At 50.7% G+C, this 21,571-nt stretch overlaps 1 protein-coding gene across 1 annotated transcript in view; it reads left to right on the top strand.

The window, feature by feature from the left end:
• Positions 1-21,571, top strand: part of LOC140386885 (ceramide synthase-like) — a 49,510-nt gene that overhangs the window by 18,623 nt on the left and 9,316 nt on the right. Inside the window, exons 3-4 of the mRNA XM_072469720.1 lie at positions 12,312-12,395; positions 16,242-16,458. Of these exons, the coding sequence (XP_072325821.1) occupies positions 12,312-12,395; positions 16,242-16,458 (301 nt within the window). The remainder of the gene's footprint in view (positions 1-12,311; positions 12,396-16,241; positions 16,459-21,571) is intronic.

The following is a 21,571-nucleotide window of genomic DNA, read 5'->3' as shown; positions in this document are numbered from 1 at the left end:
TATCTCGGGTAATATGGGCCTTGTAGAAACAGATGGAATCAAATGTTCCTCTTTGCATGGTAGATACAGGTAAAACCTGCCACATAACTTGTCATTTCGATTCGAAGTACCCAGATAGTGATGAGATCAATTAATTACTGTCAATCGACCTCCCCGGCATTGAAAATTAATTATTACAATTGTGGAGTCTCCTTTCTTCAGGGTTTTAATTACTTTCACGTTTTAAAAACTTTCCCTTTTGCATCTATTTTCTCTCTTTCAATGCAGTCTATCTTTCCCTCTCTTTATTTTTTCTGATTTGATCATTCATTCATTTACCCAATCTAAGCTTGTGCTTCCTTCCTAGATCTCGCACTGTTAATTTCACAAACCTTCAATCTGATGGGTTTAATAGAGAGGCACAAATACTTGCCCTTTGCTACTTGCAGAATGGGAAGGGAGAAAATTGGAAAATGAGTTCTGAATTTCTCACACCTTGAGGTGTTGTGAAATCAGTCACCACAGTCCGCGAGGACCGTGGGTGACTCTTTTTGGTGATTTAGCGGTCACCACACCTCAGGCGAGGGGCAAGGTTGAGAAGGCGGGCCTTCATGGATAACCTCAACCGGTAGGGGAATTGAACCCGCGCTGTTGGTGTCGCTCCACATTACAAACCAGCGGTGTAGCCAACTGAGCTAATCGACCCCCCCCCCCTCCTCCCTACTTTTATGCTTTATTTTAAACCTCAGGATCTACATCTCAGTTTCTCCAAACCGTGTGTTAATTAACTTTACCTCCACCACTGAAGGTGTTCTGAATTGTTCTCACCCCTGTTTGTGCTTCTATTTGTAAATATAAAGACCCAGGAAGCCCAAGAAGGTGAGTTAACTGGAGTTCTGCTTTAGTTTACGGAAACGGCCACTATTGTCGGGACTAACGGGAGGTGGCGGTCCCCGCCCGGGCCAGCTTTTACAGAGCAGGGTGAGGAGCCCCAGCTGGGCGGGCCGTCGCGGGATCAGAGGATCCCGCCCAGAATGTTGTGGACCTGGGGCGGCAGAATGGTTAGCACCGCTGCCTCACAGCGCCAGGGACCCGAGTTCAATTCCGAACTTGGGTGACTGTCTGTGTGGAGTCTGCACGTTCTCCCCGTGTCTGTGTGGGTTTCCTCCGGGTGTTCCGGTTTCCTCCCACAATCCCCAAAATATGTGCAGGTTAGGTGGATTGGCCGTGATAAAATTAGTGTCCAAAAGGTTGGGTGGGATTACTGGGTTACGGGGAAAGGGTGGATGTGGGTCTAGGTAGGTGCCCTTTCAGAGGGCTGGTGCAGACTCGATGGGCCGAATGATCTCCCGCACTATAGTGATTCTATGTTTCTAAGATTGCTGCTGTGATAGAATTTCTCACAGCTGGCAAACTGGGAGCAGAGCTTTCAGAGCTGGAGCCTCCTCCGTGAGATGGAGGTTTTAACAAAGATTTCTTCATGAGGACTCCCTCCTCCCTCAAATCTTTGTCTAGTTTCCCTTAAATGAAGATATAAATATTGTTTGCTTTAACCACTTCCTGTATCAAGTTCCACATTTGTACCACTCTTTGGGTGAGGACTACAATGTATTGCTTCCTTCTTGTTGCTCTGTGTGATTTATATTTTTTTACCAATAACGTCAACACTCAAAGGTTAGAACTTTAAAAAAAATATCTTTATTCATTTTCACATTTTTTTCAAAATTTAAACCCCACCAACAAACAGTAAACGGTAACGAATACAATGTCAATCCCCTTATTAACAAAAACCATCCCAACCTCCTACCATCCCCCAAACAACGGCTCGCCTGACAATATAGGCATGAAATAAAACAACCTCCCAAGAAAAAAAAAGGAATCCGGAATCGCCCATGGGCACCATTGACATATATAGTCCAACCCCCCAATATTCAAGGCCATCCAATCCCCAAAACTGTACTGTGAATGACACCCATGAATTGTAGACCCCCTCTCCACAGATTCCTCCCCTCCACTTCCTCTTGTAAACTCCTCCCCCCAGCCTCAGTTCCTTCCCTCAACCTTTCACCCGACTAGACTCATCAAAACCTGTTCTACCAGGCTCCGATGGCCGCAGCCCCTCCCCCCACCACACACTCCGCCCGGGTCGCCTTCCCCCTTGCCCGGTTCCAGGAAAACCAAGAAATCCCCTTTAGCACACAACCCTAGCATACACACCCAAACCCCAAAGAACCATCATTGCAAATGAAAGTCCCAACTCTTCCCTTGTCCAAATATACAGCGTCGACTCATTTAGTACATACACCAACACAAGTAAAGTTATATGTGGCTACAAGACCAGCTCTCAGTCCCATTTCCCGTACCAGCCTCCCCGAACAGGCACCGGAATGTGGCGACTCGGGGCTTTTCACAGTAACTTCATTTGAAGCCTACTTGTGACAATAAGCGATTTTCATTTTTCATTTCAATTCTGCCACAGTCCTGCTTTCGCAAACCCTTCCGCCGTCCCAAAATAAAAGTCCTTAGATTTGTAGGTCACCCTCAACTTAGCTGGATATACTATGCCGCACTGCACCTTGCTGATATACAGTGCCTTCTTCACCCAGCTGAAGGCCACCCGCCTCCTCGCCAACTCCACCGTAAAGTCCTGGTATATACGTATACCAGCTCCAGCCCACTGCACCACCCGCTTCTGCTTTGCCCAGCACAGGACCTTCTCCTTCACGCTGTACCTAAGGAAACAAACAGTCACTACTCTTGGCGGCTCACTCGCCTTTGGTATAGGTCTCCACGACCGATGAGCCCGATCCAGTTCATATCGAGCGGGATCGTGCCCCTCCCCCAATAGCTCCGCCAACATCGTGGCAAAACACTCCGTCGGCCTCGGGCCTTCCACCCCTTCGGGCAGACCCACGATCCTCAGATTCTGTTTCCCAGGTCTTCCATTTTGGCTCGCAGACCCTTGTTGGTCTCTATAACCCTCCGCAGCTCCTTCCCCATCGAGGTGAGTTGGTCACTGTGCTGCGATAATGCCTCTTCCACTTCCTTCAGTGTCTCACCTTGCTCCCGCACCTCCGCCATTGCGCTCAATACTGCCGCCCTCACCGGGGCAATCGTCTCAATGTCAAGGTGAGAGGGGCGATATTATTGGAGAGGGCAGTGTGAAACAGATTGGTAAGCTCGAGGAAATACTTGTCAGGAAGGAAGATGTGTTGGGCATTTTGAAAAACTTGAGGATAGACAAGTCCCCCGGGCCTGACGGGATATATCCAAGGATTCTATGGGAAGCAAGAGATGAAATTGCAGAGCCGTTGGCAATGATCTTTTCGTCCTCACTGTCAACAGGGGTGGTACCAGGGGATTGGAGAGTGGCGAATGTCGTGCCCCTGTTCAAAAAAGGAACTAGGGATAACCCTGGGAATTACAGGCCAGTTAGTCTTACTTCGGTGGTAGGCAAAGTAATGGAAAGGGTACTGAAGGATAGGATTTCTGAGCATCTGGAAAGACACTGCTTGATTAGGGATAGTCAGCACGGATTTGTGAGGGGTAGGTCTTGCCTTACAAATCTTATTGAATTCTTTGAGGAGGTGACCAAGCATGTGGATGAAGGTAAAGCAGTGGATGTAGTGTACATGGATTTTAGTAAGGCATTTGATAAAGTTTCCCATGGTAGGCTTATGCAGAAAGTAAGGAGGCATGGGATAGTGGGAAATTTGGCCAGTTGGATAACGAACTGGCTAACCAATAGAAGTCAGAGAGTGGTGGTGGATGGCAAATATTCAGCCTGGATCCCAGTTACCAGTGGCGTACCGCAGGGATCAGTTCTGGGTCCTCTGCTGTTTGTGATTTTCATTAATGACTTGGATGAGGGAGTTGAAGGGTGGGTCAGTAAATTTGCAGACGATACGAAGATTGGTGGAGTTGTGGATAGTAAGGAGGGCTGTTGTCGGCTGCAAAGAGACACAGATAGGATGCAGAGCTGGGCTGAGAAGTGGCAGATGGAGTTTAACCCTGAAAAGTGTGAGGTTGTCCATTTTGGAAGGACAAATATGAATGCGGAATATAGGGTTAACGGTAGAGTTCTTGGCAATGTGGAGGAGCAGCGAGATCTTGGGGTCTATGTTCATACATCTTTGAAAGTTGCCACTCAAGTGGATAGAGCTGTGAAGAAGGCCTATGGTGTGCTCGCGTTCATTAACAGAGGGATTGAATTTAAGAGCCGTGAGGTGATGATGCAGCTGTACAAAACTTTGGTAAGGCCACATTTGGAGTACTGTGTACAGTTCTGGTCGCCTCATTTTAGGAAGGATGTGGAAGCTCTGGAAAAGGTGCAAAGAAGATTTACCAGGATGTTGCCTGGAATGGAGAGTAGGTCTTACGAGGAAAGGTTGAGGGTGCTAGGCCTTTTCTCATTAGAGCGGAGAAGGATGAGGGGCGACTTGATAGAGGTTTATAAGATGATCAGGGGAATAGATAGAGTAGACAGTCAGAAACTTTTTCCCCGGGTGGAACACACCATTACAAGGGGACATAAATTTAAGGTGAAAGGTGGAAGATATAGGAGGGATATCAGAGGTAGGTTCTTTACCCAGAGAGTAGTGGGGGCATGGAATGCACTGCCTGTGGAAGTAGTTGAGTTGGAAACATTAGGGACCTTCAAGCAGCTATTGGATAGGTACATGGATGACGGTAAAATGATATAGTGTAGATTTATTTGTTCTTAACGGCAGCACGGTAGCATTGTGGATAGCGCAATTGCTTCACAGCTCCATGGTCCCAGGTTCGATTCCGGCTTGGGTCATTGTCTGTGCGGAGTCTGCACATCCTCCCCGTGTCTGCGTGGGTTTCCTCCGGGTGCTCCGGTTTCCTCCCACCGTCCAAAGATGTGCGGGTTAGGTGAATTGGCCAATGATAAATTGCCCTTAATGTCCAAATTGCCCTTGGTGTTGGGTGGAGATGTTGAGTTTGGGTATGGTGCTCTTTCCAAGAGCCGGTGCAGACTAAAGGGCCGAATGGCCTCCTTCTGCACTGTAAATTCAATGATAATCTATGATTAATCTAGGACAAAGGTTCGGCACAACATCGTGGGCCGAAGGGCCTGTTCTGTGCTGTATTTTCTATGTTCTATGTTCTATGTCTCCTCCACCAGCACTTTCAATACTGCTCCCATCTCCTTCTTCTTTGGTTCCATGTGCTTTGTGAACTGTTTTTCAAGTTCCACGGCCATCACCTTGGTCATTTCTTCTGCTGTGAGCGATACGGCCTCGCCCTGTTGCCCCAGTCTCCGCTTTCCTTACAGTTCCTGCGCTGACTTTTGCACTCACCGGCGGACTTTCATTAACCCCCTTTTTCACGGCCATTTTATCCCCAAACTTAGACATTTCTCCTCACTGTGTCTTCTTACAGCTTTTTCATCCTCCATTGCCCTCGGGACCAGACGTTAAAACCCCAAAAATTCTATAAACGAGCGGGAGCCCTCCAACATGCGGCTGCCTCCCGCCCGCCGTCACTGGAGTTCCCAAAGGTTAGAACTTTGGCGCCACTGGTACAATCATATTTTTTCTCATATCATCTTCCACATGTTATTTTCTGTTGCTCTTTGGAATCTTTCCTTCCTTCCAGCAGCATGGTGAGTGGGGTGATTGCCACTTTTAAGCTAGGAGGCTCTAACTGCTATTACGCTCCCGGACCAGACCCCAACAGTGGCCAAGTCACTGGACAGAAAGCCCAATATTTTATTTTGAATTTTGTAAGACAGGGAGGAAAGGATGTCTCGCCCCCGGAGTGATTTCATGCAAAATGGGGGTATGGTATATTAAAACAAACTTTATTACTCAACACAGAATTAAAATATCTTTAATATCATGCAATAAAACAGCTTACAATTACCCTTTAAACAACACTAATCGGTACAGTGACACAATAACCCTTAACTGGTTGCGACAGCGCGCAGCGTGAGTCCCGACCGGAGGAGGAACCCGGGAGGAATCTACCGGGTAGCGTACATATCGTACTATAAATCAAACTACGTTTCTTTATTTTACTTGGTGTGGACTCCCCATGTCCTTATTAAAAGTTCCTTCATAGTTTTAAAAAAATATATGTTTATTCAAAGTTTTTCCAACAAAAATTTTCAACCAATTAAACCCCCCCCGCCCGTAACAGAAAAGATAAAGAGAAGGAACAGAACAAAACATAAACATATCAATCCAACATAATACAGAACTTAGAACTTGTACAGTGGGTTCCTCCCGCACATATTGACTCTCCCATATGTTTATGTTTTTCCTTTTTCAAGTGCCCCTAGGAAAACCCTCTTCCCCGCCCACCCATATACCCCCCCCCCGAAAGAACCCCCCCCCTCCCTCCCTGGGTTGCTGCTGCTGCTGACCGACCTCCTTCTAACGCTCCGCGAGATAGTCTAGGAACGGTTGCCACCGCCTGAAGAACCCCTGCACAGACCCTCTCAAGGCGAACTTAATACTCTCCAGCTTAATGAATCCTGCCATGTCATTTATCCAGGCTTCCACACTGGGGGGCTTCGCGTCTTTCCATAATAGCAGGATTCTTCGCCGGGCTACTAGGGACGCAAAGGCCAGAATGCCGGCCTCTTTCGCCTCCTGCACTCCCGGCTCATCCACTACTAGCCCCCAGCTTGGCTTGACCCGGACTTTCACTGCCTGAGATATTGCTCCCGCCACTCCTCTCCAGAACCCCTCCACTGCCGGGCATGACCAAAACATATGGACATGGTTCGCCGGGCTCCCTGAGCACCTGCCACATCTGTCCTCTACCCCAAAGAACCTGCTCAACCTCGCCCCCGTCAAGTGAGCTCTGTGAACCACCTTAAATTGTATCAGGCTGAGCCTGGCACACGAGGAGGAGGAATTAACCCTACCTAGGGCATCAGCCCATAGACCTTCCTCGATCTCCTCCCCCAGCTCCTCCTCCCATTTACCCTTCAACTCTTCCACCAGTGCTTCCCCCTCTTCTTTCATCTTCTGGTGTATTTCCGACACCTTACCCTCCCCAACCCATGCGCCCGAGATCACCCTGTCTTGAATTTCTTGTACCGGGAGCAACGGGAATTCCCTCACCTGTCGCCTCACAAATGCCCTCACCTGCATATGTCTAAAAGCATTTCCTGGGGGTATCTCAAACGTCTCCTCCAGTGCCCCTAGGCTCGCAAACGTCCCGTCAATGAACAGGTCCCCCATTCTTCTAATCCCTGCCCGATGCCAGCTCTGGAACCCCCCGTCCATCCTCCCCGGGACAAACCGGTGGTTGCCCCTGATCGGGGACCACACCGAGGCTCCCATTGCACCCCTGTGCCGTCTCCACTGACCCCAGATCCTTAGCGTTACCGCCACCACCGGGCTCGTGGTGTACCTTGTCGGCGAGAGCAGCAGCGGTACCGTCACCAACGCCCCCAGGCTCGTTCCTTTACAGGACGCCATCTCCATCCTCTTCCATGCCGCCCCCTCTCCCTCCATCACCCACTTGCGGATCATCGCCACATTTGCTGCCCAGTAATAGCTCCCTAGGTTTGGCAGCGCCAACCCTCCTCGGTCCCTACTTCGTTCCAGGAACCCCCTCCTTACCCTCGGGGTCTTATTCGCCCACACAAACCCCATAATACTCCTGCCTACTCTCTTGAAAAAGGCCTTGGTGATCACAATGGGAAGGCACTGAAACACAAACAGAAACCCCGGGAGGACCACCATTTTGACCGACTGCACTCTACCCGCCAGCGAGAGCGGTAACATGTCCCATCTTTTGAAGTCCTCCTCCATTTGCTCCACCAACCTCGTCAGATTCAGTTTATGTAGGACCCCCCAACTCCTGGCTATCTGGATCCCCAGATACCGAAAGCTCCCCTCCGCCCTCCTCAGCAGTAGGTCCCCTATCCCTCTTTCTTGGTCTCCTGCCTGTAATACAAAGAGCTCACTCTTCCCTACATTGAGCTTATAGCCCGAAAACTCCCCAAACTCCCTTAGAGTCTGCATGACCTCCACCATCCCCTCCATTGGATCCGCCACGTACAACAACAAGTCATCCGCATATAGCGACACCCGATGCTCTTCTCCCCCTCGGACCACCCCCCTCCATTTATTAGACTCCCTCAGTGACATGGCCACGGGTTCGATCGCCAATGCAAACAACAGGGGGGACAGGGGGCACCCCTGCCTCGTTCCTCGGTACAGCCAAAAGTACTCCGACCTCCGCCGGTTCATCACTACACTCGCCACCGGGGCTCTGTAAAGGATCTTAACCCAACTGATAAACCCTCCCCCGAACCCAAACCTACGCAGCACCTCCCAGAGGTACTCCCACTCTACTCGGTCAAAGACCTTTTCCGCGTCCATAGCTGCCACTATCTCCGCCTCTCCCTCCTCCGATGGCATCATTCTCACGTTTAAGAGCCGCCGCACATTAGTGTTTAATTGCCTGCCCTTTACGAATCCCATCTGGTCCTCGTGGATCATCCCCGGGACACAGTCCTCAATCCTCGTGGCCAGCACTTTTGCCAACAACTTAGCATCCACATTGAGGAGCGAGATCGGCCTGTATTATCCACATTGCAGTGGGTCCTTTTCCCGCTTTCGGATCAAAGAAATTGTCGCTTCCGACATTGTCGGGGGCAGGGTCCCCTCCTCTCTTGCCTCACGTACTCCAGTCCTGATAGATTCGGATCTCCGTATTCTCCCACCTGCTGCTCCGCTCTTTCTTGGCCCATCTCAAGACACACTCTCTGTCCACGAAACGGTGAAACCTCACCACTACCGCCTTTGGCAGCTCGTTGGCCTTGGGTCTCCTCGCCAGGACCCGATGAGCCTCATCTAGCTCCAGGGGACTCGGAGAGGCCTCCGCACCCATCAGCGAATGGAGCATTGTGCTCACATATGCCCCGGCATCGGCCCCCTCCACCCCTTCAGGATCCGAAGATTCTTCCTCTTGACCTGTTCTCCAGGTCCTCGAATCTTTCCGCCCACCTCCTGTGCAGCGCCTCGTGCGCCTCCATCTTCACCGCCAGGCCCAAGATCTCGTCCTCGTTCTCTGCGGCTTTTTCCCGCACCTCCCGGATCTCTACCCCTTGGGCCTTCTGGGTTTCCTTTAGCCCCTCGATCGCCGTCAGCAGTGGTGCCAGCACCTCTTTCTTAAGCTCCTCCACGCAGCGCCTGAGAATCTCCTGCTGCTCCGGCCCCCATGCCGCTCGATCTCCGCCCTCCGCCATCTTGTTTTTTCTCCCTCGTTTATTTCGCTGCTCCAAAACCGCTTTTTTGACCGCTCCACTTCCATATACTATGGAAGGGGGACCTTGCTCTCACCTTCCCACGGTAAGTTGTCGAAAAATTGCCGTTGGGGCTCCTCTGGAGAGCCCAAAAGTCCGTTCTAGCGGGAGCCGCCGAAATGTGCGGCTTAGCTCCGCATAGCCGCAACCGGAAGCCCCCTTCGTACTTTTTTATGTGCTGAATAAAGAGACAAGTTGTCAAATATTTCTGTCTGGTAGGGGAACGACAAGTTATCAAACTACGTTGTTGATATCACAAATCTTGGTCTTTGCTGTACCCTCCATCCCAGGTAAACAAATAATCCCTTTTTGGGACAGAAGTTGGGTCTAATAATACCGAATGACTATGGGCGGGGTTCTCCGTAGCCCGATGCCGAAATTGGGAATGGCGATTCGGCGGAGAATTGGGCGGAATCGGGGCAGGCGCTGAGTTGACGCCGGGTCGCGATGCTCCGCCCCCTCCAAATCGGCGTCATCGGACTCACGCTCTCGCAACCCCGTTGGTGTCTGCTTAGCCGGCCGACCCAAGATTCTCCGCCTCCGATGGGCCGAGTTCTCGGCGGCGCGGGCCGGCGTGGTCCCAGTGGTGGGGAGCCTGGCGTGCCGGCCGCGGAGAGAGAGAGAGAGAGAAAGGGCGTGCGGACGGTGTACAGCGCCGCCAAACTCGGCCGAGATCCGGAGCCGCTTAGCCGGGGCGGCTTCCGCCAGGGCTGGGGGAGTGGTGGGGGGTGGGCAGGAGGTGGGCTCTAGGTTGGGGTGGGCGGGTACGCAGTCCAGCACAGGCGGGCGACCGGTGCGTGTGTGGGGGCGTAGGCGTAGCGTTCGCGCGGCTGCAGCTTGTCGGCCCAGTGCAATGCAGCACGGGGCCCAGCGATTCTCCGAGCGGTTTCTGCATGTTCCGTGGGTGTTTCACGTGGCGCCGGTGATAGCCCCTCACCGGTACCGGAATCGCTGAGAGTTTCGCGCCGATTTTCCCGTCGTGAAACACCTACGGATCCTCGGTTGGGGTCGGCAGGAACGGATAATCCAGCCCTATATTTTTTTTTTAATTTAAAAGGTGGCCGTTAGTGTTGGTATGGCTAAAAGGAGCTTAATGTGAAGAGCAAACGAGCAGAAACCCTCACCAAGCTTGCTATTTCGATCCGGGGACAGTTTTTAGGCACCAGCTTTCAGCAGGGTTTTTTTAAAAAGTTAGCGGGCGGCACAATGGCGCAGTGGTTAGCACTGCAGCCTCACGGCACCGAGGTCCCAGGTTCGATCCCAGCTCTGGGTCACTGTCCGTGTGGAGTTTGCACATTCTCCCCGTGTCTGCGTGGGTTTCGCCCCCACAACCCAAAGATGTGCAGGTTAGGCAGATTGGCCACGCTAAATTGTCCCTTTATTGGAGAAAACATAATTGGGTACTCTAAATCTTGTTTAAAACGCAACTTTTTGTACTTTCCTTACTCTGAAGAAGCAGCCAATTGAAAATTGGGCCGCCGGTGCCTCCTGAAATGTTCTGAAAATGGGGGGGGGGGGCGGGGGCTGCGCAGTGAAGGGTCAGGTTTGCAAATCTTTTGGATGGCCGATTAATCGAAATTTGGGAGGAAATGTAGGTGGCGGGCGCATCGTCTAAATTAACCTGCCTCAGGCAAGTAAGAAGTCTTACAACACCAGGTTAAAGTCCAACAGGTTTGTTTCGAATCACTAGCTTTCGGAGCACTGCTCCTTCCTCAGGTGAATGAAGAGGTGGGTTCTAGAAACATATATATGGACAAAGTCATGCAAGACAATGCTTTGAATGCGAGCGTTTGCAGGTAATTAAGTCTTTACAGATGCAGAGATAGGGGTAACCCCGGGTTAAAGAGGTGTGAATTGTCTCAAGCCAGGACAGTTAGTTGGATTTCGCAAGCCCAGGCCAGATGGTGGGGGATGAATGTAATGCGACATGAATCCAAGGTCCCGGTTGAGGCCGTACTCATGTGTGCGGAACGCGGCTATCAGTTTTCTGCTCGGCGATTCTGCGATGTCGCGCGTCCTGAAGGCCGCCTTGGAGAACGCTTACCCGGAGATCAGAGGCTGAATGAGAGGCTAAACGCCGGCATCTCCACATCATGCCTCAGGCAGGAGGACGGGTTTGCCCTCGAGCTCACGTTGGCCATCATGGGTCTTTGCTTGAAGGAAGAGGTTGTTAACATTTCCCTGCGTTGACCTACGTTACACAATACCCTCGACCGACAGGGCAGCTCCAGGGTGGGTTGACGACCCTCCAGGATTGGCCTAGAGTCTCCCAAGACACCGTTCTGTGCAACCCTGGAGGAAGATCAGGAGAAAGAGGGAGGAAACCGGAGCACCCGGAGGAAACCCTCGCAGACACGGGGAGAAAGTGCAAACTCCAGACAGTCACCCAAGTCCGAGAATTGAACCCGGGTCCCAGGCGCTGTGAGGTAGCAGTGCCACCGTGTCGGCCAATGGCGGAGCAGGCTTGAAGGGCGAATGGGTCACTCCTGTTGTTAAGCCCAATATTCCTATGTCCCATATTCATAAGTTAATGCCGGACCAGTCCAACAAACGACAAGATAGAGTTTATAAATCATCAGGAGCTGTTGAATCTTGGTGAACATGAAGTGGTTTGAGACCCTCGACAAACATTCCTTCATCATTCAATTTGCAACTTTTGCTGAGCCAGTCCATAATGCACCTTGGATGCTTTTATTTCACTCTAATTCCATTCGCCAGTTCTTCAGGCAAATTGTGCTGGCTGAAGCAGCGAGGGTTCAATTCCCGTACCGGCCTCCCCGAACAGGCGCCGGAATGTGGCGACTAGGGGCTTTTCACAGTAACTTAATTGAAGCCTACTTGTGACAATAAGCGATTATTATTATTATCTCGTGACTGCGGCAGCTTTGGTTTGGGTCTTGCCTGTGATGCAGTGGTAGTGGTAAGTGGCACAGTAAATAAACAAATGTCTATTGCTGACCAGGAACAGAATTCACAGATGCATCTTACTTCCGCCTCTTATGGGTTGAATAATGATTTCCATTTTTTTTTAAAATCCCAGGTTAGTTTCCTCTGTGCAAGCTATGATGGCCGTCTTCACCGGTTTTACCATTACATCCTCCTGCAAGCATGTGATGAAAGACAGGTAGGAAGCTCTGTTGCATTTTGTACGGCTGTTATACGAGTTCAGATATTAGACATGCTTACTGCCACGACGGTAAGGTGGCCGATTATATGAAGCGTACAGCAATAGAAACAGACCCCAGCAATCTATTCTGGCATGAATGTCCTGTCCAAGCACCTCCATCCTTCCACATCTAACTCTAATCTAACACAATCCTGTACTCTTTCCTGCCTTAAAGCTTAACGAGCTTCTGTTTTAAATGTGATAACGAGTTCCATTCTTACCACTCTATGAGTAAAGATGTGTCTTTACTCAAGATGGGGCAGCACGGCAGCATATTAGTTAGCACTATGGCTTCACAGCGCCAGGGTCCCAGGTTCAATTCCCGGCTTGGGTCACTGACTGTGCGGAGACTGCGCGTTCTCCCCGTGTCTGCGTAAGTTTCCTCTGGGCGCTCCAGTTTCCTCCCACAGTCCAAAGATGTGCAGGTTAGGCGGATTGGCCGTGCCAAATTGCCCTTAGGTTAGATGGGGTTGCAGGGTTATGGGGATAGGGTGGAGGTGTGGGGTTAAGTAGGGTGCTCTATCCCAAGAGCTGGTGCACACTCGATGGGCCGAATGGCCTCCTTCTGCACTGTAAATTCTATGGATTCTGTATTCCCAATTTCATCTCTCGGAGACTCACATTGAAGGTCTGTAGTCCACCGGTGGAAACACTGTCTACTCCATCAATTCCTTTCAGAATTATAAACACCTCAGTGAGGGTAGCAGCCACTTCTCTCGCTGCAGTGTTCTCGAGTCTGCCTCTTTATTCTCGAGGAAGGACAGCTGTGGGAGCTGCCTCTTCACTTTCTATGACGCACTCGTGAACAAAGAGGCAGATTCATTAAAAAAGTGATGGTTAGAGAAACAGCTGCTGTCCTGCAGAGTGCTGAAAAAAACAATCTAATTCTACCCTTTGCAGAGCCAGCCAGCTGTCAATCACGTTTTTTTAGCAGACAATGGAGTCTGTATTTCAATGTAAACAATCCAGTTCAAAGCACTCAGCCTCCTAGCCATGCACATTTCTTGAATACTTCAAAAAGCAGTTAAATTAACTGTGTGAGAACCACTTCAAAGGCACAAACATTTCACCTTCATCTCACAGATCTTTAAAACTTTGCATACTGACAGACTTTTTAAAGGTGTTAGAGGTGCAGGTGAGAACATTTCACTTTATTATGACGGATGTGTGTATATGAGACAATGAGTGATTGTCCAAATGGTATAGGGGTGCAAATGACACATTTGCACTTTATTATGGGAAACCTTTAATGGTTACTTGCTGACTATCTGTTTATAGAACATAGAACATACAGTGCAGGAGGCCATTCGGCCCATCGAGTCTGCACCGACCCACATTAAGCCCTCACTTCCACCCTATCCCCGTAACCCAATAACCCCTCCTAACCTTTTTGGACACTAAGGGCAATTTAGCATGGCCAATCCACCTAACCTGCACGGCTTTGGACTGTGGGAGGAAACCGGAGCACCCGGAGGAAACCCACGCAGACATGGGGAGAACGTGCAGACTCCACACAGACAGTGACCCAGCGGGGAATTGAACCTGGGACCCTGGCGCTGTGAAGCCACAGTGCTATTCACTTGTGCTACCGTGCTGCCCCTAGCTTTAAAAGCTGCAGGTGAGGAGAACAGTCAGAGGAGCCCCATCCTGAGGAAGACCCCCCCCCCCCCCCCCCCCCGACCTGAGCCCCTCCAGCCCAGCACAAGCACACCTTGCCCCCCACAGTCCATCACACAAAGCTGCTTCCCATCCATTGGGATGGGGCCTCCGCTGCCTGGGGAAAGCGGGCAGCATAATCAAAGACCCCTCCCACCCGGCTTACTCACTCTTCCAACCTCTTCCACCGGGCAGGAGATACAAAAGTCTGAGAATACGCACGAACAGACTCAAAAACAGCTTCTTCCCCACTGTCACCAGACTCCTAAATCACCCTCTTATGGACTACCTCATTAACACTACACCCCTGTATGCTTCATCCGATGCCGGTGCTTATATAGTTACATTGTATACCTTGTGTTGCCCTATTATGTATTTTCTTTTCTTCCCTTTTCTTCCCATGTACTTAATGATCTGTTGAGCAGCTCGCAGAAAAATACTTTTCACTGTACCTCGGTACACGTGACAATAAACGAATCCAATAGTCCACATCCCAGACAAGCTATGCAAGTTATTGTTGGGAGGGTACTTATCAAGTTGCCACCCCAGCCATAATCTTTGGTCTCAGTATTGGCATAGCAAACCATCAGAGGAGCAGCATTGTGTGTGCCTGTAAACATGTATTCACATTCTCCCCATAACTAACCACAAAGCCCCATTGTAAACACTGACTGGCTGGTGTGGTAAGACATCCCCATGACACACCTTCGCTGCCCTTGCGCAAGCAAGCGCAATTGCCCAACCGCTAAACAGACTCATGAGAATGGATTCCACTAAAAGCTATACTTGTTTTGACAAGTTTGCCATCCACACAGCAGAAATGATGACTCTGGGCGTTGTGAACAAATATTTTATGCAGACAGACCCACTTCTAAAAGGCGTACGGACGACTCCTGGGCTTTATAAGTAGAGAAAGAGAGTAAAAAAGCAGGGATGATATGGTGGGCCTTTATAAAGAACTGACTTGTCCTCAATTGGAGTAATGTGTCCATTTTGGACACCTCCACTTTAGCAAGGATGTGGTGGCTTTTAAGAGGGTGCAGAAAAGATTGATGAGAATGGTTTCAGGGCTGAGGGACATCGGTTATATGGATAGGTTGGTGAAGCTAGAATTGTTCCCCTTTAGTGAAGAGAAGGTTAAGAGGAGATTTGATGGAGGTGTTCAAAGTAACAGACAGTCCGGCAGATTAGCCGGGGAAAAAATTCTTCCCATTGATCAGAAGGGTTGAGAAGCGGAGAGCACCGATTTAAGGAGACATGCAAAAAAAAAAAAGCAGACGTCACTGCTGCCCCACGGCGCTGAGGACCCGGGTTCGATCCCGGCCCCAGGCCACTGTCTGTACGGAGTTTGCACATTCTCCCTGTGTCTGCGTGTGTTTTACCCCTCACAACCCAAAAGGATGTGCAGGGTTAGGTGGATTGGCCACGCTAAATTGCCACTTAATTGGAAACATTTTTTATAAAAGCAAATGTGACCTGAGCAAAAAGTTTCAACATGGGGTTAGGATCTGGAATGCGCCGTCTGAGGGAACGGTGGAGGCAGAAACATTGGCGGTTTTCAAAAGGGAATTGGGAAAGAGAAACATTTCAGGATTACGGGGAAAGGGTGGGGGATGGGGACGAGCTGAGTTGCTCTTGCAGAGAGCCAACATATAGACACATAGAAGATAGGAGCAGGAGGAGGCCTTTTGGCCCTTCGAGCCTGCTCCGCCATTCATCACCATCATGGCTGATCATCCAACTCAATAGCCTAATCCTGCTTTCTCCCCATAGCCTTTGATCCCATTCGCCCCAAGTGCTATATCCAGCCACCTCTTGAATATATTCAATGTTTTAGCATCAAACTACTTCCTGTGGTAATGAATCCCACAGGCTCACCACTCTTTGGGTGAAGAAATGTCTCCTCATCTCTGCCTGAAATGGTTTACCCTGAATCCTCCGCACTGACACGACGGGCTGAATGGCCGCCTGCGGTGCAACCATTCGACAATTCTGGTGGTTTCGGAAGTGTGTAGCTTCCACTTTGACCTCTGTCAAATCTGAGAACAACACAGATACAATCGGCCCGCCTTGTGCAATAGTTAAGATGACTTTCAATCAACATTCTTTTTTATGCTGTATATAAATTTATTTGCTCTTTGTTCCCAGGCATTGGATTTCTACGGACTATGTGTTGTTTGCCGCACCTTACATGGCCTACGACATCTATGCCATGTACCTCGCTCACTGGTACAAGCACATGATGAAACGCGAAAAAGGGCAGAATGGTGCGTCTGTCAACATTGCGACAGACTTCCTGAAGAAAAACTTCTTGATGGTGCTGCATCATCTCGTGCTGTTACTCGTCTGCTTCCCGATTGTTGTGGTAAAGATTCATCAACCGATTCCATTATATACAGTGCAGACATGTCTGTCGTATTTCAGGTGTTTGCCTGCAGAAGCGCACAGAGGAATAGCAGCCGCTCAGTCGTGTTTTTAAACTCTGAGCCCAGAGACAGAAGTTTGCAACCAACTCCCGAGCTGTAAATCCCCCCCCCCCAAAACAGCGGTGAAACACGGGGCTGGTTTTCAAAGCACTTCGTCTTGAAGGGCAGGACCAGCTGAAACATAGTTCAGTTTTGGTCGCAGAATTACCACGGGAGCACAGTGGTTAGCACTGTTGCTTCACAGCTCCAGGGTCTCGGGTTCGATTCCGGCTTGGGTCACTCTCTGTGCGGAGTCCGCACGTTCTCCCCGTGTGTGCGTGGGTTTCCTCCGGGTGCCCCGGTTTCCTCCCACAGTCCAAAGATGTGCAGGTTAGGTGGATTGGCCATGATAAATTGCCCTTAGTGTCCAAAAAGTTAGGTAGGGTTGGTTGCTGGGTTACGGGGATACGGTGGAGGTGTGTGCTTAAGTGGAGTGCTCTTTTCAAGCGCCGGTGCAGACTCAATGGGCCGAATGGCCTCCTTCTGCACTGTAAATTCTTTGATTTTATGATACACGTTGCGCGCTCCCATGATATAACACTCGCTGCCCTTACACAGCTGTGCAGTTCCGATTTGCACCATGAGTGCAATTGCTTCCTTAAAATATTAATAAAACAGTCAAATTGGGCCCATTAAATTGAGTGTTATTTTGATGTTATAGAGAGGTTCTTTCTGCTCATTGATGACAGAAGGCAACAAAGAATGGCTTTGTGTATCTCACTCTCGCAAAGGAAAGACCAAGAAACATCAGTAAATACACACACATCCTCACCTGCTAGAGCACTTTTGAGAGCAGGGCTAATTTAAAGATTAACAGGATTGACAGAAAGCTATGCTTCAATATGGCGTGTAGGCAGGACCTGGGTGGGCAAATCCACATCTGGGGCAGGATTCTCCTGGGCCGGGCCGGGATCCCCGCGACCGGGCCACGCTGCCCCGACGCCGGCATGCGATTCTCCGCAGCCGCCATTGGCGCCGGCGTGGTTGGCGCAGCAGCTAGTCGCGGGCCGCTCTATGCCCCCCCCCCCGCGATTCTCCGGCCCAGATGGGCCGAGCGGCCGTGGAATAAAATACGAGTCCCGACGGCGCTGCTCTGAGCCGGCGGGACCTCAGCGTTTACGGGTCTGATGGTGGCCTTTTGGGGGGAGGGGGGTGCGACCCCGGGGGGGGGGCCCTCCGATGTGGCCTGGCCCGCGATCGGGGCCCACTGATCGGTGGGGCCGGCTTCTCTAGCTGGGGGCCTCCTTTCCTACCCGCCAGCCCCTGTAGCCCTGCTCATGTTGCGTCGGGGCCGGCGCGTTGAAGGAGGCCACCGCGCATGTGCGCGTTGGCGACGGCACCACTGCGCATGCGCGGATCCCGCGGGGCACAGTCCGCGCCAAGTTCGGCAGCAGGGCCAGAATTACTCCTGGCAGCGGCCCGTTCACGCCGTTGTAAAACGCGACGGCGTTTACGATGGCGTGGACACTCTGCCGCGGGATTAGAGAATTCCGCCTCTGGCTCTGAAACTCGGCTGCTGTTCCTGACTCAACAGAGCTCCTGTATACAGCATCCATATTGGGGCCACCTCTACCAACAGGCTCACCCTGTGTGTAATCACAAACATTTTAAGGAAGCAATTGCAGTTCCTCCCCTCTCCCCCAGGCAATTCATGGTTCTCCCACCCCTTGTGACTGGACTCCACGTGGTTCCAACTCCCAATGGTCAATTCTGGACAGTGTGCACCGAAATGATGTGACAGGAGGGGAGGTGTGTGGGGGGGGGGGGGGGGGCTGGTAATGATTGGGGGGGGGGTAGCACCAGGGACCAGTGATTTCATTCCCTGGTTCTGCATGTAGGGAGACTACAACAACAAGGTGAGTCCTCGGGGTGGCGCAGGGGGATCCGGCCACGGGGGGGGGGGGGGGGGGGGGGGGGCGCGCCATGGTGGCCTGGCCCGCAATCGGGGCCCACCGATCTGCGGGGGGTCCTGTGCCGTGGGGGCAATCTTTCCTTCCGCGCCGGCCTCTGTTCAGCTCCGCCATGGCCGGAGCGGAGAAGAAACCCCCTGCGCATGCGCAGGAACACGTCGGTCTGCGCATGCGCGGAACCACGCCGGCGGTTCTGTGCATGCGCCAACTCACGCCGGCCCTTCGCCAACCCCTCCGGCGCCGGCCTAGCCGCCGGAAGTGCGGAGGATTCGGCACCTTCCAGTTGGCCCGACGCCGGAGTGGTTCACGCCGCTCTTGCCGCCAGCGTCGGGCCATCTGGCCAGTTGCAGGAGAATCCCGTCCAATGTTGCGAGTCCAATGGGAATCTTCTTTAGAACTCTATTTCTCTCCCCACAGATGTCGCCAAGCCTGCTTTCCAGCACTTCCTGCTTTTATTTCAGATTTCCAGCAACCACAGGACTTTGCTTTAATTATTCCTTTCCCTTTGTTTAATTCAGTTGAAAATTAAGGAGGCAGTCCATGCAATTTAATACATGGGACACCTCCAACAGTTATCATACCGCAATATGTTTTTAATCTGGTCGGCCCCCACTCCAGAACCCCAGCAATGACCAAGCAAGGTCAGTTCAAGGGAGGGGCAACAAATGTTAGCAAGGCCCGGTGACGCTGAAAATGAATCTCACTTTTGAGTATTAATCAAAGGGCAGCGATGCACTGGGAAGGGGCAGGGCATGGGATAGTATTGGAGACTGCGTTTGTGTGAAGAACCGAAAATATCACTCACAATGAAAACAACAGCCGGGGGGGGGAGGGGGGGGGGTGGAATATACCTTCGAATAAGTCGGGAAGAGGAAAATGAAGACGGTCGATAGAAGCAAGGGAAGCAGTAATTAAGCCAAGCAGAATGAGTCAGGGTTTTAACTGCGCTGAAAACCGCCACCCAGCATTGCTGTGTTTACATGGACAATACAGCCTTGCAAAGCAGCCGGACAATTAATTAAGTTCAACCATGTTTTGCATCTCCCTGTCAAAATCTCTTCACTCACCAAACACTCAAAGCAAAGCTGCATTTTTTTTTTAAACTGATGAACTGACAAAGCTGAGATATTGAAGATAAATATTTCCATTGTAAAAGCACAACATTGTTTTGCAACGTGTTGATGTTGGGATATTGTCTTGAGTATGAGGATTGAGGAGGGAAAGATGTTGGGAGATTATTGAGTAGGGGGAATGAGGAGGGGACATGTTGGGACATTATTTGAGTCGGGGGAATGAGGAAGGGACATTATACGACGATGGGGAGTGAGGAGGGCGCACATGCTGCCTTGTATCCTTAAAGGTTCAGCAGTTGTCGGTAGGGGATCGGCAAGCTCAGTGGCATGATGGCTGGTATGTGACGTGGAGCGGCACCAACCCGCGGGTCCAATTCCCGTACCGGCTGAGGTTATCCATAAAGGTCCCGCCTTCTCAACCCTGCTCCTCACCTGAGGTGTGGTGACCCTCAGGTTAAATCATCACCAGTCACCTCTCTCTCAAAAGGGGAGAGCTGCCTATGGTCCTCGGGGGACTATGATGACTTTCATTTGTCTACAGAAATTCTGGCAAGTGAATTCATAGTACATACGACCATACACAATAGTTCTTCATTTAGTTTCTCTCCCACTCAATTAAATAGCTGTCAGGCCAGTTCTTGTCGACATCAAGAGATTTATGCTTAATTATTTCGCTTTGCAAAGTTCTTTGCTCCAGTTAACATTTTTGGTACTTGGCCAACACCCATTTCCTCGAGAACCTTCGAGGACCTCACCTATTTTTTCTAAACATACCTTTTTCCATAAAATCAGTAAAAGTACAATACATTTCTGACATTACATCAAATGCAAAACAGTTCAATTTATTTCAGCATTGTGTGTGGCACTCTGATGTGCCGCACTACACTCTCCTTAGATATCCTCTGCTGTGTATAGTCTGAGGGGTTTTGCACGGGTTCCAGCTACTGGCACGGTAGCACAGTGGTTAGCATTGTTGCTGCACAGCTCCTGGGTCCCAGGTTCGATTCCCCGCTGGGTCACTGTCTGTGCAGAGTCTGCACGTTCTCCCGTGTGTGCGTGGGTTTCCTCCGGGTGCTCGGTTTCCTCCCACAATCCAAAGATATGCAGGTTAGGTGGATTGGCCATGATAAATTGCCCTTGGTGTCCAAAAGTGTATGTGGGTTTCCCGGGTTACGGGGTGCTCCTTACAAGGGCCGCAAACCTGATGGCCGAATGGCCTCTTTCTGCACTAAATCCTATGATTCTATGGCGTACTGTGATGGTAGGGCCTTCTGTGGTCTTTTCCCGACGAACCTTTGGACCAGTGCCGCTCCTAAATGGCCATTTTTCATCAGTTGACACTCATACCACCAATGAGGTATCACAGCGGGGCCCCAATCCTCTTCAAGCTTTCACTGCGGCGGTCAGGAGTGGCTGACCTCGCTCCATCGGCAATCCTAGCTCCGAGCCCAACTGAGACCCAGTCCAATTCCCAAGAACCACCTTCGCTGAGAATGGCTGGTTGCGCAGAATTGAATTTATAATTCTCAAAAAGTGCTTTACAGACCCTAAAGTACTTTTTGAAGAGTGGTCGCTGTTGTAAGGTGGGGCAAGGGCAGTAACCTTGCTCGCAGTAAACTCCCACAAACAGCGGCGTGATGGAGCGGACTGAGGATGAATATTTGCCAGGACAGCTGGGCCTAGGTGTACGCCTAGGTTATCGCCAACATAGCTCTCGGCTCAGCATCGTCAGCCTAGATTGCAGGCCCACGTCCTGGGCTAGAGTTTGAACCCACAATCTTGTGACTCAAGAATTGAGACTCATTGCCACAGCTGAGCCAAGATGACGTCTGACAACAGATCTCCTAATCCAAAATCAACTTTCTCCTTTGACCTTCCCCCAGCCAAAATTCACGTTATCAAGTATCGACCATAGTTTTTGGGAGCAAGCTTCCTTGTATGTTTCTTCTGGCAGATCCTGGGAATACCAGAACTGGCAGGTTAATCAATTTACCTGTATAAAGCGGGTACCTCAGATTTGTTCAGACACC

This window comes from Scyliorhinus torazame, chromosome 12 (assembly GCF_047496885.1).
Source record: "Scyliorhinus torazame isolate Kashiwa2021f chromosome 12, sScyTor2.1, whole genome shotgun sequence".
Classification (NCBI taxonomy): domain Eukaryota; kingdom Metazoa; phylum Chordata; class Chondrichthyes; order Carcharhiniformes; family Scyliorhinidae; genus Scyliorhinus; species Scyliorhinus torazame.
The sequence above is the reverse complement of the archived record's forward strand: the minus strand, read 5'-3'. Positions and strand labels throughout refer to the sequence as shown.